At 46.0% G+C, this 17,262-nt stretch overlaps 1 protein-coding gene and 1 long non-coding RNA gene across 2 annotated transcripts; both read right to left on the bottom strand.

The window, feature by feature from the left end:
* Positions 1-1,525: 1,525 nt before the first annotated feature.
* On the bottom strand, positions 1,526-16,975 carry LOC115403653 (uncharacterized). The gene is made up of 3 exons (XR_003933230.1): positions 16,964-16,975; positions 8,269-8,275; positions 1,526-1,905 (listed from the first exon to the last, which is right to left on the bottom strand). It is a non-coding gene; the product is annotated as an uncharacterized LOC115403653 (long non-coding RNA).
* ackr3a (atypical chemokine receptor 3a) lies at positions 1,529-6,792 on the bottom strand. Its single transcript, XM_030112627.1, has 2 exons — positions 6,647-6,792; positions 1,529-4,040 (listed from the first exon to the last, which is right to left on the bottom strand). Exon 2 carries the CDS (start codon positions 3,966-3,968, stop codon positions 2,841-2,843), a length of 1,128 nt encoding a protein of 375 aa, XP_029968487.1. The 5' UTR covers positions 3,969-4,040; positions 6,647-6,792; the 3' UTR covers positions 1,529-2,840.
* Positions 16,976-17,262: the final 287 nt, after the last annotated feature.

Raw genomic sequence — 17,262 nt, forward strand, 5'->3', positions numbered from 1 at the left:
TAAGAGCGAAGTTTTCTTTTTTAGATCCATTTAACCCTTTCTGTATTTTTTTTTTTAGTTCATATGCACGCACATTCCTTGTAACGCTGCTTGCCTTTAATCAGCTTAAACTTCTACAAAGTTGAGGAGCCAGTGGATTTGCCAGTGACCCCTGACCCCTCACCTGGTCCCTGAGTAATCGCTCTGTGAAAAGAGAAGGGATCCGCATTCCACAAACTCTAAAGTTGGCTTCTGCATTTGTTGCATCTGAGTCGGTCGGTGGGAGATCGGTGACCCGGAAACGACCGTCGGCGGGCCGCAACATTAGGACGAAACTGACAGGGATCAGGCCAGGCGAGGAGGTCTTTTGTCAGCAAAAATCCGTCACACACACACACACTCACACACACAAAGGATTGAGGCCACGGTTTGAGGCGGAGCGGCCGCCACACGCTGCGAGTGCTACGAGATCAAGGCGGCGTTGAAGCGAGAGAGGAGAGCCGGGAGGGTGTCGTTAGCAGATCACTCGCTGCGTTTGACCCCTGGAAATCCCTGCGCCGTCCCCCTTATCACAGTAACCTGCAGTTGACTTCACCGCAGGTGCTGTGAAGCCCTGTCAGAGGAAATCACGTCGGCGTGAACACACCGGCTCAAGGGCACTACAGCTCCTGATGTTATTCAATGGAAAAAAAGTGGCTATGACAGAAAAGAACAATAACAAAAATATATATATATATATATATAAAAAAAGCTTCTTTCTTCTCTTTAAAACGGATTTCCTCTGACTTGGCGGAACCAGTGGAAGATCTATGTCAGCACTCCTGTCCCGGGGCTAAAAAGGAGGTTTGACCCCGGCAGGGAGATCTCCCAGGGAGACCACCACATCCCTCTGCCCACACTCAGCGGCGAGGTGCTGAGTCTTCATCATCATCCCGTGGGAGGAGCCGGGGCTGCTGGGTAGAGAGCCTGAAAGGCTCCCTGCTCACTGGCAGCAGCGGAGGGCTGACTCACATCCAGTAAATAATAATAATTATGATAATAGTGTCAGGGTGTTTCTATTAGCGGTAATCTTTTAAAAGCATAGTTGGATTTGGCAGCGCGACCTCTCAGCTATTAGTGCACCTCAGATCCAGCGCGAGCCGCACGACGCCTGTTGTCAATTTCAACGGCGCTGAATAGTTTCTTGTTTCACTCAATGACAAAACTCACAACAAGCCAAGATCAGTCTCCTCATCTGGAACCAACATCTGCTTCTTCCTTCGCTGTCCGGGTGTGACGGTAATTGGAAAATGCGTATTGTGTTTTCCACTAAATCTTTCTCCGTGTTCAACAACCGAACCGTGACTAGTCTATTTTGTGTATTCAGTGCATATGTCCCACAAGTATAGGAAGCAATACTGACTTGTTTTTAGTGTGAACTTAAAAGGTTTTTTTTGTATGAAATTGAATAATTAGACAGCAGATCAACAAATCTAAGAACTCCGTGGCCCGGAGGACAGCAGGATGTGAGATTATTTTGACCAAAACCAAAGAAATCACTGAAGCAGGAGATTTTCTCTGTCTTTAATATATATAGCAAAAAACACATGTTACGCATTACGATGCCGGAGGAACGCCTGTGTTCGTGCCACCGCTCATTTCTAATCACCGGTTGAAATCTTGTCAGTGTGAATTCATACAATGAACCAATCAGGTGACACAGTAAAAAAACAAAACACAAAATAATGTTTCACTTCCCAGAACACACAGTGAAGGAACTGTATCTCGGTGTTTCGACGATCATCTTTTGGTTTGAAGCTTCGGCTCACACACACGCAGTGATGTTTGGTTATTTGGTCTCTCTGATAAATGGACGTTACACAACATGAGAGGAGTAAAGCTTTTCATTCATTATTTTGGTCATAAAGCTTTAGCTGTCTGTGGTCTCTGTGCTGACTCAGCAGGATTAACAACACATGGACGAGTGTTTCCGCTGCACTGGTACAAAATATCATGACAGTACAGTTTAATGTGGTTTAAAAAGGCCTTTAAGAGCAGTCAGGAGCTCCGTTTATCTGCTCCTTAAGATCAGTAGTCCCAACTGAAGCCTCCAGACAGAACCAACGTGAGGACAAAACAAGTTAATGCTTCTTTTTATTATCGGTTTATATAAACGAGAGTGGCCTGAACGGTGGAAAAAAAAACAAACATATTCCTACAGTAGCTTTGTGATTTCCCAGAAACCTTTGTGAATTAATACTTGTCTGGAGAGTTCAGCCGGTGCGACGTGAGCTTATGAATAATATTGAGACAGCAGGACTGAAACACTGAGCCAGCGGCCGTGGCTCAACGAACGCGATGAGGCAGCGTTGTAACGAAACGGAGCGCTGAGCAGCAACGTCAGTGTGTGAAGACTCTACAAGAAAGATGCAAAAACCGCTGAAATGTATATAAATACAACTAGATACAACAACAACAACAACAAAAGAGATTAACAATATTACTCTGCTGAGGCTATCAATATACATAGTATACACACACTCACTCACACACACATACAAATATATATATTTACAGTCACAATCCAACTTCCATGGAAAAGGATTCACCACATCTGCAGTCACGGCTTTGTCATTACTGATATAGTGACTACAATCATGTGATTTCAGTATCAACTGTTACAAAAAGAAAAGTTTTCTAAGTGCTTTTCAGTCAGTCCACCAGAGTCTTCAAACTTTACGACTCCAGCTCCATGTCTGCGGTAAAAATGATAAAAACACTGATTTTCAATAGAAGAGGAACTAAATCATTTGTAACATATGTTTCATTATATCATGTTTCTGTAAAAAAAATAATAATAAAATAAAAGAAGTGTGAAGTTCTCAGATCTGTGGGGGATTTTCTACAGCCACGGCGGAGTATTCCGTCTCCGACATGTTGGACGTCTCGATGAGCCGCGCCAAGCCAGTCCTGGTGGAGTATTTAAAGATGAAGGCCTTCATCAGGTCGTAGCGGTAGTTTCTGTTGATGAAGTTGTAGAGGATGGGGTTGAAGCAGCAGTGGAGCAGCGACAGGCACTGGGTGAGGTGCAGCGCCACGTAGATCACGTTCTCCAGGCCGCAGGTCAGCGGCACCAGGCCCAGCTGCGACAGCGCGTCCACCAGCAGGACGGCGTGGTACGGCCCCCAGCAGGCCAGGAAGACCACGATGTAGGCCAGGATCACCCGGCGGCTGACGCGGCGCTCCTGCTCCACCGGGGAGGACGGCAAGGAGGCGGAGTGCGTGAAGGCTCTGGCCAGCAGGGCGTAGAAGAAGGCGATGACGGGAAACGGCAGGACGAAGCCCAGCAGGATGAAGCTCAGCTGCACGCCCACCATCCACTCCCGGGGGTTCCCCTCCGGGTACACCGGCCGGCACAGCGTGGCGTCGCCGTGCGTCGACTTCACCGTGCGCAGGAAGTAGGTGTCCGGCAGGGACGCCACCAGGGCCAGGAGCCACACCCCCAGGCAGGCCCCGCGGCGGACCAGCCTGCGCACGCCGCCCTCGTCCCCGCGCCGCGTCACGCTCAGGTAGCGGTCCACGCTCATGCACGCCAGGAAGAAGATGCTGCCGAAGAGGTTGACGGAGAACAGCAGGTGCGTGAGCTTGCACGCCACCTCGCCGAAGGGCCAGTGGCCGTGCTGGGCCAGCGAGCTCACCCACACCGGCAGGGTGGCGCACACGCACAGGTCGGCCACGGCCAGGTGCGCGATGTACATGTGCGTCTCGTGGCGGGGGGCGGAGTCCCTCTGGGCGCGCACGTTGACCCACAGGACCAGGGCGTTGGCGGCCAGGCCCACGACGAAGATGAAGGTGTAGAGGACGCACATGGAGTACAGCAGGGCGCTGCGGTTGAACGCCGTGGCGCACACCATCGCGTCCACGCTTGATATATTGCTGAAGGTCTCGGAGAAGTTGAGCTCCCCGAACGACTCCCACAGGTCCTCCAGCTCGCTGGTGCTCAGACTCATCGCTCCGCTCCGGGTGAGGAAGACCGCAGACCGCCGGGAGGTGAAGCACGCCGCCTCTGACTGGGATACTCCCTGTAAAAACACCACATGAACTTATCATTCATACACGTACATCCATCTTGATAGAGCTCCAGCAGCATTTCACAGAACCTCCCGCTGTCGTATCTAAGAAGCAATCTTCTCTTGAATAATGAAAGGCTTATTTTCACTCATGTGGGCCTGGATGAGATAATAAAACATGGAGCTGCTTGTGGTCCGCCACCAGATCCTGAAGAATCCTAATGTGGTTAACTTGTTAAAACACTGCTCTCTGTTATCGCGTCACAAACGGTGGAACTTTCTGTGATTGATGTGCAGTCGGGGGGCTGGACAATAAATGTTTGGATTAGCTCCCCCCCCCCCCCAGTCCAGAGTGCAGATTAGACATAAGGAAGTGGAATCGAGAAACCCAAACAGGGTGTATTTCCGGAGCGTTCTCAGCATACCGAGATAAAGCGCCGGTCAGGACTGGAAATCTGATGCCACTTTAAAGAAACATTTCCCCTAACATGCTTGTTATTTTTGAAAAAAAAAAATGAATCCCATGCTTATTTTTTGCTCTTGAAGCAGGCAGAAAGAGGGCGAGAGACCGGCTGTCAGCACCCGGACGATCAAAGAGAAGCTGCTCGTAACTTCAATACGTCATTTTCAAACATCTGATTCTCATAAGCCAGACACATATGCACACAATTTCAAATCCGGGCTGCGTGTATATACATATACCCAGAGCCTTAAGTGACTAAAACAGCAGATCGCTGCAGCAGTAGTCTGGTGTTCCAGCACGGATCCTGAGCACCAGATGGACCGCTGGAACGTCCAGGCGTTGCTTGGTTAACAGTTTTTTTCGCCGTGATGTCTCCCTCGGCCAAGTGTCAGTTTGCCACAGTGTGAAAGATCAGAGGTGAGAGGTGATAGATCAAAACCAGAACACGAGTGGCTTAACCCCCTCGGCCTTGCGCGCCCACAGAGTGAATTGTGTGCGGCGACCAGCGGGGAGGCTTGACGCCTGCGAAAAAAGCTGCGCCCGCGGTGAAAGCGAGGGTCACCGACCGCTGGGCGACTCAGCACGCCGGAGAGCAGTGAAATGTGACCGCCTCAGACATCTGTCTGCGGAGGAAACTCGTGCTGTACGCGGGATAATTGGCACAGAGTCCCAGAGGATGATGAAAGAGACAGGCAGGGTGAAAATAAGTATATACAACGACACCTGGAACAAATTAGGATGTGCAGCTGTCTGCCCAGGGTTGCGTCTGCCTTTGTTATCAGCACTCGCTTTAATTGTGTGTTTCCCTCCTGCACCGCTTTGCATCTCTGGTACACTTTATTTCAGGGGGTAAATATTGAAAACTTACATAGCACCAAACATTTGAGAGTGAATTCTTATGCAGATTACACATTACAAGACTTGTGTTAGCACTGTTGTAACAATGTTATTAATTTTATTATTTTTATCTTATAGGGGCTTCATATCCTACATCTAATCACACTTCGTGAAGCCTGAAGCAAATTTAATCACCATAATAATAACCTTTTCTTGCTTAAATCTGATAACATATCAGAAACTCTTTGAAAATTCAGTGAAAATGAAATATATTAATTCTGGGCGGACTAATTCAACATTTGTTGAGTTTCATTTTCATTTGAAATGCCTGTGATAAAGCTTTGCAAGAGATGTCAAGATATCTCTCTTTTAATTCGACTTTCAATTATTTTGAGACAATGGGGAGGCTCCTCGTCCTAACAGAAAGCTGAGATAATCCCCTCCAGTGGTTTCTGTCTAATTCCCTGGTATTATATGGAAAATACCTGGAGGTGCCAGGTAGCCCCACAGTCTTCAAGGTAATTAGCCTTTTAACTTCAACACCATCAGATAACGCAGAAGAAGCCCATCTCTCCCTCGGTGTTCCTCCTTTCCTCCTCTTTCCAAAGCCCACGCATCCAGTTACAATTGCAGCGAACAGGTCTTTTGTTTCTCAATACACAGAAAAATAAAAGCCAGTGAAAGCCTCTCTTTTTTTTCATGTGTAAATGAAGCCGACTAGAATGGTGCAGGTGCAAGAATCTCCTGTCAGTCTGGACCTACAGGCTTCAGTTTGGGATAAAATCTCCGCCTTTTCAGGACAGGACGCGATGTTTCCGTGTAGATTAACCCGCAGAAAGTGTCGCTCCGTGCGTCATTACGCACAGGAACTGAATCCAGCGAAAGATCCCAGACTGCTGCTGACGGCAAAAAAAAAAAACACACATACAATGACATTGTTGTCATTGTTGATTTCTATCAGGTTGGAAACAAACTTGTGCTATCAGATTTGGGCTCGGCACACAGAAGCCCGGGTTTGAATGGGAAGGCAAACAAACGCAGGGAAGGTGGAGAGCAGAGAAAGTGATTATAAAATGATCAAAACATCTTCTGTTTTATTAACTGTGTTGTGGAATTTCGACTCTGCGTTTACGAGTATAAAAAAAAAGTTAATAGAACACTTAAGTTGCAATTCTAAACCAATAAAACGTTTTATTGGTTTGAGAGAAGTCAGCGGTGAAGATCGCAAGTCGAGCATCCGAAGTGTTTTTAACGAGGTGGAAGAAAGACGGAAAACTGCACGTTTCTGTCCCCAAAACATCTCATTAAAGCGGTTTACCTTATGATCTCCCCCGTTCCGCGGAAATCCCCTGTTTTTCTTAGAAATGGCAGCTTCTTGGGTCGATCAGATTGGAGGTGGCAGAAAAAAAAATACCTTGAGTTTCCCAGTAGAAAACAGAAAAAAGAGCGAGAGCGTGCGCGCTCCCTCCGCCTCCTGTAATGAATGTGAGCCTGTTCTTTGCTCTGCACTTGCTGATCCTCTCCAGAGCTACGCCTCCAAGGCTGTCCTAACCCAACAGCAGCGCTTTGGCACGGCATCTCCAGAGGCGCCTATTCAACTGCGAGCTTCCTAATAAAAGGGCTTTACAAAAAATCCTTCTTTCAAAGAGCTGATGCTGAACATTAGGTGAGATGAACCAGCATTGCAGATGGTTCTTTATGTAAATACACGTTTTTGATGCAATCCACTTCAGTAATTTACATTAATGTTATTATTTTTTGCTTTATTCCTTCTTCGTCCATCTCAAAAACTGAGCTGAACAGATAATACAACTTAGTGAAAGGGAAAATGTGCATTATTTCATCATAACACACCTCATGACAGGTGAATTCATCATAAATGTGTCAACTCAAAATGATTCAATAGGTGCAACAGTTGCAGACGACATATAAAGCCGTACCAGATGTTTAATGTGGAGAGCGATGCGTCATAGGGAAGCAGTCGCTTGGAAAAATGTGTTATCGGCTGAAAAGCCAGAAATGACCACTTTAGATACTCTGTTATTCCATTGGAGAGAATATTTCTCAGAGCCAGCTTTAACAACACATACTGGGAGCTCTGCTGCTGCCAGGGGTCAAAGGTCATGCTCAGGGAACTGCTGACAGTGAGGGTATTCAAAAATGCAAACCTCTGAAGACAAGCTAGTTCCTTTCACTTTCAGGCCACCACCATGAGATTGAGGGGGGAAAGAGTGCAGATATAAGCAGTGAAAGAGGGAATCATCCTTCCTCTTCACAGCTTCATCCAACCGAGACACGCAGGGTGCCGGAGCCCATCCCATCCGGAGATGGAAACATGGCAGGATACGCTCTGGAAAATGTGCCAGTTCATCACAGAGTGGATACAGAGAGACACACAACCCACAGCAAAGGAAACTTAAATTAGCTGAATTAAGTCAAATTTATATAATTTTATTTCTGGAAGAAGCACTTCAGGCACTCAGACACAGGTGGAACATGCAGACTCTGGTCTCTGGCACAACCTGGTCTTGAACAAGGGATGTTCTGAATATTCTGACTCCATGCAAGCATTCTAACCTTAACTAAACCACGGCGCCCAAAATGTTGATTATTTACCCTAAAACAGCAGAACTGCCACAGGAAAAAAAAAAAAACAACACTTTTTTTCTGAGCTGTATCTCATTAAAACACAGTGTTATCATTATAATGAGAAAGCTCCCTTTTTCTAACAATATATTTACTCACAGAAAGTTTGCTGGTTATAATAAGATAGTTTTTTGATTGCAATTCACAGATTCGGACTTCTGACATTAATAACTCTAACGAAAAATCATCATCAACACACAAACAACATCTTATCTTTCAATTACCAAAGTTTCAGGTGTTTTATTTTTGATAGAGATAATCTACAACTAGCTGAGCAAAACAACTTGCAGAAACTAAAAATCTGTAGACCATACTTCTTACACTGTTTGTTTAACTGATGTATCTATATTCCCTTTCTCTTTTTAACTCCAATAAATTATTCAGAGTGAAACTCTACAGTCTGCTTTCCTTTGCTGTGAAAACCATATCCTGTACATTGCATTACTCTCTGAATCGTTGTTGATAAAGGCGTATATAGTAATCTAAAACTGGATTACATCAGTGAAACAGGAATGTTATTTCAGCAAATGGTGTACGTCTTGCTTGTCATAACAATTTATAACCAAATTTTAAACCACAGCCTAAATGGTAAATGTAAAAAAGTGTATCATAAACTGCAGAGAGGCGAGTTCTGATGCTCCCTGCAGCGCCACACCTCACTATGAAACTGAAGATTCGCGTATTCTATAAACCACATCAACTGTCCGTCGCTTCCACCCGAAACCAAATCGACGAGTTAAACCCAAAACCCGTTCATACAGAGAAAACTGAAAACGCCCTCCGATCAACGGACAAGTCGAGAAACGATACACCCGTCTGCTGTTTTAATGTCACGCCATCTGATGAAACTAAAGTGCAAACAAGGTCGTTTTCCCCTCCTTCATTCACTTCTTTTTTTTTATTCCACCATTAGCCAGTATCCTCAAACTGTAACAATAGCGATCAGCTGCAGGAGCCCTGCTTCATTGTTGTGGGTCTCGATTCATTCTCGTTTCAGGAACCGTCTCTGGAAGCGGCACAAAGCCGCGTGGGAGGCTCACGTGTTTGCCGAGAGCTGCTGAAAGCTCACCTGCAACTCTGGTGGCCTCACAGCTGCTCCCGCCGAGGCAATTAACCCCAAGTTCAGCGCACAAAAGAGGCAGAAACTGTGGAATTCATCTCAAGAATGCGGCGAGAGAAGATGTTTGCTTTGTCAAGTCGTGATAATACACTCTGATTGGGTTCAGAGGGAAAATATTTCTTTTGATGTCAAATTATTGACATAACCAGGTACAGTGTGTCCGGCCTGTTATCGTTTGGAAAAGATACGGCCGGCCCCCACGGGCCACCGGCCTGATGTTTGTTATAACTATTTTCCTTGTATTCAGTGATGAAATGCAGCCAGCAGGCGACTCTGACCCCATTAAAGAGCAGAAGGCGGTGAAGTCAGCTCCAGCGAAGCTTTAAAGAGCGCGAACGCTACGCACGCACACCCATTGTCCTCCATATCAGGAGCATCGGGGGGGATTTGTAAGCCCCTCTGATAAGCATCCGTAGTCCTGCAGACTGCTGCCAACCTCTGTTCTGTGGCCCTCATTCACAGGGAGGCCGGAACGGGAACAGCAGGAGGGTGTGTGTGTGTGTGTGTGTGTGTGTGTGTGTGTGTGTGTGGGTGTGGAGAGTTGAGAAAAGACCATTCAGTGAGATATACGCTCTGCTAGAAAAAAAATATATAACCAGAAAGAATCTAATTAAAGTGGATTGAAAAGGATTACTCCAGGCAGAGTTAGAGCAACACACATGCCCAGAAAACCAAACTAAGGAGCGCACCGAGAAAAATAAAGCAAAATCAATGAGCATTTGGCATCAATTGAGTCTCGAGTTTGAGAAATAGTTCATTCTGTGTGAACTATATACAGAGCAGCTCTTTTGTTCACGTGAAGCAGCAGTAATCAATACTTCAATATTTATTTACAATGTATCAAAAGGCTTTGCGTTTCAAAACGTAACTCATTGTAAACATCAGCATCTGTTTCTTGCAAAGACGTTTTGAGAAAGTAGACATATACAAAAGATGCCCAGCAACAAACGACAGACAAACTCTGCTTCTCCACAGGCAGCGTGTGACGAGAATGTTACCACAGAGGTAGAAATAAGTGAAATTATTATCTAAGATGGGTTTAGACCTGACCAGATCCTGACGTGATCTGGTCAGGACCTACGTATCCTCTGTGCCCCTCTGAAGAGATCAGAAAATCATTAAATGCTAACAGATAATCATGAGATTGTTTTTGATCATGGATTTAAAGTAAGACTGCCTGAAGAAAACTCATGCAGGAAGAACATGCAAACTCAGAAAACCTTGAATTTCTGTTGTGTACCTCACTGCGATGTTAGTAAAGCATTCCTTAGTTTTTTTTTCCTCCTCACAATTAAAAGTAATGTTTTGTGCATTGTTAAACTGAAAAAAAAAAAAAATAATCGAATCCGGTTCTAATACTTTTCAATCTAGTAAAATGTGAGAAAATTATGAGCATGAGCGCCATGACAAACCGTCTAGAACAGAGAAGCAATTTGTTTGTTTTTGGTTCGTTGAAAAGCCTTAATTATAGTTTTCAAAGGGGAAAAGATCTGCACCTCCAGTCTGCAGCTTTGTGGCATTTGTCAAAATATGAAATGACAGAATAAATGTGCATATTTTCTGCGTTATTTCAACGCTGCTCTTGCTCTGCATTGAGACTTCAGCGCCAGCAGTGAAGCCTTCTTGCTGCAAGTTGGTCCCACTCTGCACAACACTCCTCAGTTGAACAAACCTAAAACATTTAAAACACCACAGCGTGCAGACCGACACACTGCTGAATGAAGCTACATCCTGGTAAAACTCGTGTGGCGTCTTCTTGGCTTTCTGTAGAAACACTGAGGGATCTTTACCGTTTGTCCTGAAACGGAATGCTATGTGAAAGAAGGCAGAGTTAACAATTAGCAAATACATTACAGGGCAGAGAAGAGACACAAACACGGCTGCATAGTTATTGAGGTCGTGACCCCGAGTGGATCTACTCAGTGTTCAAAGAGGATCATGTGAGGAAGGTATAGCAAACCGTTCAATCCTCCTCCCGCTGCCATCAACTGCTCAATAAGTTGAAATCTGTTTAGTTCATCACCGTATTGCTGATTTTATTTTCTCATGGGGAGATTCTGCCGCTGAGCATGTGGCTTTTACAACACCCTCTGAATATCTAATGGCCGTGGCAGAGGCTGAGGGGCGGGCCGTGTCTGTTGCTCGTGGTTACAGTTCCACTAATCTTTACAACCTTCTTCTTCTCCTGGCATCTGAAATGTTTCTACTGTGTGAAACTCTCTTGCTGCCTTTGCCCATCTTGTTAAGTGAAATGTACATTTTTTTGCCAATCTCCCTTCGCTCTTTCAAACTTTTTTTTTCCTTAAGACTCATAACGTCATGCCAATTGTTATTTTGTTCCAACAAACAGTTCATATTTTCTACGATCCGAGTGAAATTTTGCAGGCAGGATTGAGTTGCTTCCTTCTTAAAGGATTTCGTACGAGGTCAAGTTTATAACACGGGAAATAAACAAAGCGATCAAAAGATTAGATAGAGGAGGGTTGGAAGCGACAACAGAGCCACAAGGACGGGAAAGAATGAGTCGGCGGGGCGGCGCGGCAGATGAGAGGAGCCGAGGGAAACGCTGGAAGAAAGACTGGGTCACACACAAACGGCTGCTGTTTGCATTGTCGTCTAACCCCAGCGGCAGGGTGGTGGGCCCGACGGGCAGAGTCTATTTTGGTGCAAATGCCCATTCAGAGGGTCCCTCGCAAACTCTTTCTCCGCCACATTGTTACCGGCCGGCCTCCCCTCCCGCTCGGAGGCTCCCTCCTGCATATTTCTACTCCCTCACATTCCTCCTCTTCCCCTCGCTCTAACCTCACTCATCTCTCACCTAATTACTTCTCCGTTTAGAATTATCTTTCAAACTGAAAAGAGGCTGAGTGTGGAAAAAAAAAAAAAAAAGAGAGAGTGCAAATGAAGTGGATAAAGCCTGTCGAGGAGTGTGTGAAAATGAGAGAGACTATTAGACCTTAGCAATAATTCAAATGTCAACAGATTTGCAGCCATTTGTTAAAGTGGACACAGGCTGAGGTTTCTGAGCTACCTCTTTCTTTCTTTTTTTTATTTTTCGAGTTGCTGCAGTGTCTCTGTGGGATCTGTCCGTGCAGGTGCGCGCTTGGCAGGAGGAGCGCGTCCCTGTCAGATGTAGCAATCAAGGCATTCTTCACGTTGACGGAGCATCGCGTACGGCGGAACATGAATGTTAGTGAAACCCAAGAGCCGCTCAGACGTCAAGCCAGTGAAAAGGAAAAGGAAAATACATCAAGAGGTTTTGTGTTGAACAAGTATGATGTACATTCTTCAGATTGCCTCAGCAAATTATTCAACAGGTCTAAAAAAAATGGACTTTGGCCGACTGCAGGAGGTTTGCTCCGTTCTCTCTCTGCCTCACAGCAAATCTGACTTTTTTCCTCGAAAAGAGCAACATCTTTAGATTGAAACTGACAGAGATTAAAATGATTACGAGAATAAAGCAGTGAGAATGTGGAAAATGGTCCAGGAATACTGAGAGACCCCTGATATGCTTCATCTGATTGAAGCAGGCTGTCTCTTTCTCTTTTTATGAGCACGGAACATTATATTTCATTGCATTTTTTCATGGTGTCTGGAAAGGAACTTTACTCTCTCTTCTCGCTCGTCCTTCTGTTGCCCCGGTGAATCTGTCAGTGCTTTCATGCGTTGCTGTTGACCATGACCGGCTGCAGCTCATATAGCCCATTGACTTTGTCCATCATCTCCGCGCACGGGAGTAACTTCAGGCAAAAAAGCAAGTTCTTTCCTCCAAGCCTGACTTTCTTCACCCCCGCCGTGGCATGCAAACACACACACACACACACACACACACAACGTAGCCACGCTCATTGGGATCATGCAAAAGGAGACGGGATAAAGACTTGCAGGCCCGAGGGGACAGGAGGTGTCCTCTATGGATTAGCAAATGACAGAATCTATCTGTCTGTCCTCGCTGCTTCCCCCGAGCTCTGCTGCTCCGATCTAGTAATCCTATCCCCACGATCCCGACGTGCGCTTTACAAGACGCCGTCCCTCTCCGTGCTGCTGCCGGTCCAGAGTTCACAGATATGGTGGGTAACTTTCACCCCTATTGTCCTGTCACGCCGAATGAGAAATGGACCATCAGCGCAGCTGGAATGCGGCGATGTTTTGGAGAAGCCTGCAGCGGTAGCTCCGCTAACTATAGGCGCCTGGCAGGCCTGTGGCTGCCGGTGAAGGCCTCGCCGCTGACGTGCTTTCGCAGGGATCAAGTTCGCGGCCTGACGAAGGTTTTCAACCGTCAACAAGCAAATGCAACATAGACAAAGTGACGTTTGGGCTGCAAACACACGAAATGTCAAGTTTTATAAGGATGTGCGGCCTGGGAGGAAACCAAACATTACAGGCTTTAATGGGCATAAACACAGCTCCGCCAAACTCAAACAGGATGGTGGAATAAATAATGGGGATAAACGGGCTAGCCGAGTGAGGTCTGACTCACTCTAATGGGAAACGATTTAAACGGTGATGCACTGTAAATATCATGTCTTGCTGAAGGAAGAAGAAAAAACCATGCAGTCAAGAAATGATTGATCCGAATCACAACAGCAGCACATGATGGAAACTGACCTGGAGTCATTTTTTCTCCGTCCCAGGTGGTTTCCATTCGCGCACGCAGCACTGCGGGGGGATTTCGGCCAGGATGTGGCAACCCAGGCCGCATCTGGACATGTGTGCAAGAGGCGCCATTAGTGCTCACTATTCATCTAGTCTCCCCTCCAGCCTCATTTAAAATCTCCACTCCAGATACAGTTAACGCACACACACACACACACACACACACACACACATCTGCAGTCTTTCATTGTGTATACTGATGTGTGTCACTAGGAGAGAGATCTGAGGGAGGCACGTGAAACATAAGTAAGGAGAGAAGATGGAATCAGATAAAAATGCAAGAAAAGTCAACATGGAGGCGAGTGGCCGAGCCGGAGAGACGGATAGGATGTGCTGCGCTCGCCATTAGACGCTTTCCCTCCATGCCTCTGTGGTTAAGATAGCAGAGATCTGCTTTTCATTACAACGTAGAGAAGGATTTAAAGAGGGGCGTAATGGCCGACTACAGTCTTAACCCTGTCACTGTCACGCCCAGAACCAGCAAAAGCCCTCCATCAAGCTCCGGCCTGCAAATACGAAACAGCTTTGCTGCCTCACGTCAGCCTCGCGGTACCAGGCACTCCATACATCAGGGCCTGAATCACAGCCAATACGCTGATGTCCATCCATTCATCAAACGCGCGAAGGCAGGACGTCCACCAAACAGTTTCAAAGTTGCAAAGTGCAGACTCGCTGGCAGCCATGTTGAGTGAGGACCCTGACAGGAGCTCGGTTGGTGGTAAACTCTGGACCGGTCCCCTGGGAAACACACCTCCAGTGAACGCTCAGGTCCCCGGGGACTAAAAGAAGTGTGAAATGTCCCATTGTGGTAAAAGTTTCCTGTGTATTTTCACATCGGCGAGAGGAGAACACCAGGACAAAAGAAGGATGGAGAAGAGGATAAAATGAACAAGGGATGAAAGACACATCCTGCAGAGGTTCGTGAAAAGAGGAAGGAGGTCGTGTTTGTTATTATTATTACGCTCCTGTTTTTCTCTCCTTTTCTGGAAGCCATGCAAAGCTCCTTGAGTATTTGTATTTGTGTTCCTCCACAGCTGTTGTACTCAACCTTTTTATTTTTTTCCCACTAACCAGCTGTTCAGGCTGTTGCCACAACCTCATGGTTCAGCAGGTTTGTCTTTGATGCACACACACGCATGCACGCACTTCAGTCTTGCAAGGAGTTTTCACAACTAATTTATGAGAAAATAGGGCCCGAAAAATGCTTCATTTCCTATCCCGCTGAAAGCAGATCTATCTGAAGTATTTTGTCGGGTGTTTCAGGCATTTTTCAGCGAGTTGTTCCCTCGAGTGAAAGTGTTTCACAATGTTTCATGTTGGACTAAAATAAATGCGAAGAAGCACTTATTGGACCATCAATTTCTGAGTTTTTGCTCTTTGACAGCGCTGTGGGAACCTATCTCCGCGCTGCAGGAGAACCCTCCTTCGCGGCCGTTGGTGCAGTTTGAGGGCGATTGTGCTCGGATGTCAGGGTGAATTCCTCACCGCCGTAATGATGGGGAGCAAACAATGGACACTCTGTGGCTCGGAGGTAAGAGGGGCAGTTTGGAAAGTTCGGCAGAAAAAGTTAACGCCGGTAGTTCATTGCAAACCTTTTCCTGCTGCCAATCCTAATAAGATTGCCTTGAACTGTGCTTCTTTCTCCTTGTGCACAAACACACACACACATACACACACACACACACATGGATCCACTCTCACACAGGAGCAAAGTTGGGCAAACTGTTTTCTTTTTTTCTTTTTGTGGAGGTTTGATTGATTAGATTTTAATGAGCCTTCTGAAAGAGCTAAAGAATGAATCATTTACATCATTTACATCATTTTTCAGTCAATTTCTTCTCTCGCCCGTGTTCTCCAGCACCTTTTTGTCCCTCCCTTTCTCTCTCTCTTCCTGTCTGTTGTGGGTCATAGTGTTTAATGGTTGGCCTGCTGTTAACCTTATGACATCTGGTGCAAACACACAGGTCGATTTATGGCCTAATCAAAACACCCAAAAAAAGTCAGCAAAGAAGAGATCAATCACATCTGGTCCGCAGACGTCCACGTTTGAGGGAGCAAAGCATTTTTCTCTTTGCCTCATGTCCATGTTTAGACGGCAACATGTCTGAGATGATGAGTCTGGCCATTAAAATAAGTCTTTTGACTTCTGATTTAATGTCTGTTCCACTGGTATAAATCTCAGTTTGGTTACAGATGCGTAGACGTGTGAAACAGAGGAATGTGTAGGCTATATGTTCTTAAAAGTTCTTTCACAGAAAAAGAAAACACAGGCACTTAGGAAACAAACATGAACAGCACAGTCTGTGAGTAGATGAGGTATTTACTTACAGGTTTCATCCAAACATCATAATTTTAATGTTTCAGAGAAGTTTCAGAGAAGGGGGACAGCTTTTCCTCAGATATTTTTCCAACTCTAAGACGGTGCCCACTTCCTCCCATTGAACAGGCCAACAGGCGCCTGGAGAGCAGGATGGACAGCAGATCAGAGAGCGTGGCACGCTACTCCCAACACAGCAACTGCTCATGAACAGAAATCCAGCCTGGAGTAGGAAAAGCTATGGATTAACATCTTCTGAACTGTTCATGCTACAGTAGAGATTCCCTGATGCAGAATGAGAAGGATTATTTTCTAATTGCTTGCATGAAGCACATTGGTCCAAAATGATTCACACATTCCAAACTCTTAAGACATTGTTTAACCACATGGAGCTTTAATGTGGTAAAACACTGCTTAACACAAGAGTCCTCGGGCTTTTAGCAATAACAAGTTAAATGTCTCTTTCACTGACCACTGAGTTTCTTCTCTGTTTTCTTGAGGACGAAGCTCTGAAGCTGTTTGGGTTGGCGGGACAGGTGATTATATGTGTGGACTTGACGTGAGGCAAACAAACACACGGTGACCTTGTGAAACCTCGGCTGTGAAACAGGCACGACAGCGAGTTCCTACATGTCACAGGCTGCGGTCTGGACATCAGAGTGCAAGGCCATTTCCTTAAGAGTGCGCCCCCCCCCCCCCCCCACTCCCGTCTCATTTCCTCCATACCCAAACAAAAGCCGCCTCTCTGAGAAAAGCGCCCGGCCACTCACGTTCTTTCGAAGAGTCCAGTTCTCTGCCAGTGCGTGTTTATCACAGACGGCCCAACACTCCAGCTTCAGCCAGATGGCACGCCAAGCGAGTGAGTTGTTCAAAATAATCCGTCCAAGGCATCACACACACACAACAGACATTAAATCAGCTCACCCGAGCGTTCAAGTTGCAGCTTGAAGGAAAATCAGCAAAAGACTAATTGCAGCCTTTACGAGATGAGCAGCGCACATCCGCACACACCAGCTTTGATCCGACTGCTGGATAGAAGCAGGATCCTCAGGTGAACACCCACCGTCAGGGTTTTCATTCCCACCAAGCAGTTGTCATTTGCCCTAAATGGCTCCTCGTAGCCCTGGAATGACTGGGCGGAGTGTGAATGTGTTGAAACCAGTGTATATTTTTAAAGACATTTTCACTGCTTTGA

Source organism: Salarias fasciatus, chromosome 16, assembly GCF_902148845.1.
Source record: "Salarias fasciatus chromosome 16, fSalaFa1.1, whole genome shotgun sequence".
NCBI classification, from domain to species: domain Eukaryota; kingdom Metazoa; phylum Chordata; class Actinopteri; order Blenniiformes; family Blenniidae; genus Salarias; species Salarias fasciatus.

Excerpts from the sequence above, each read along its gene's own strand:
- ackr3a (XM_030112627.1), bottom strand. The coding sequence starts at position 3,968 with ATGAGTCTGAGCACCAGCGAGCTGGAGGACCTGTGGGAGTCGTTCGGG.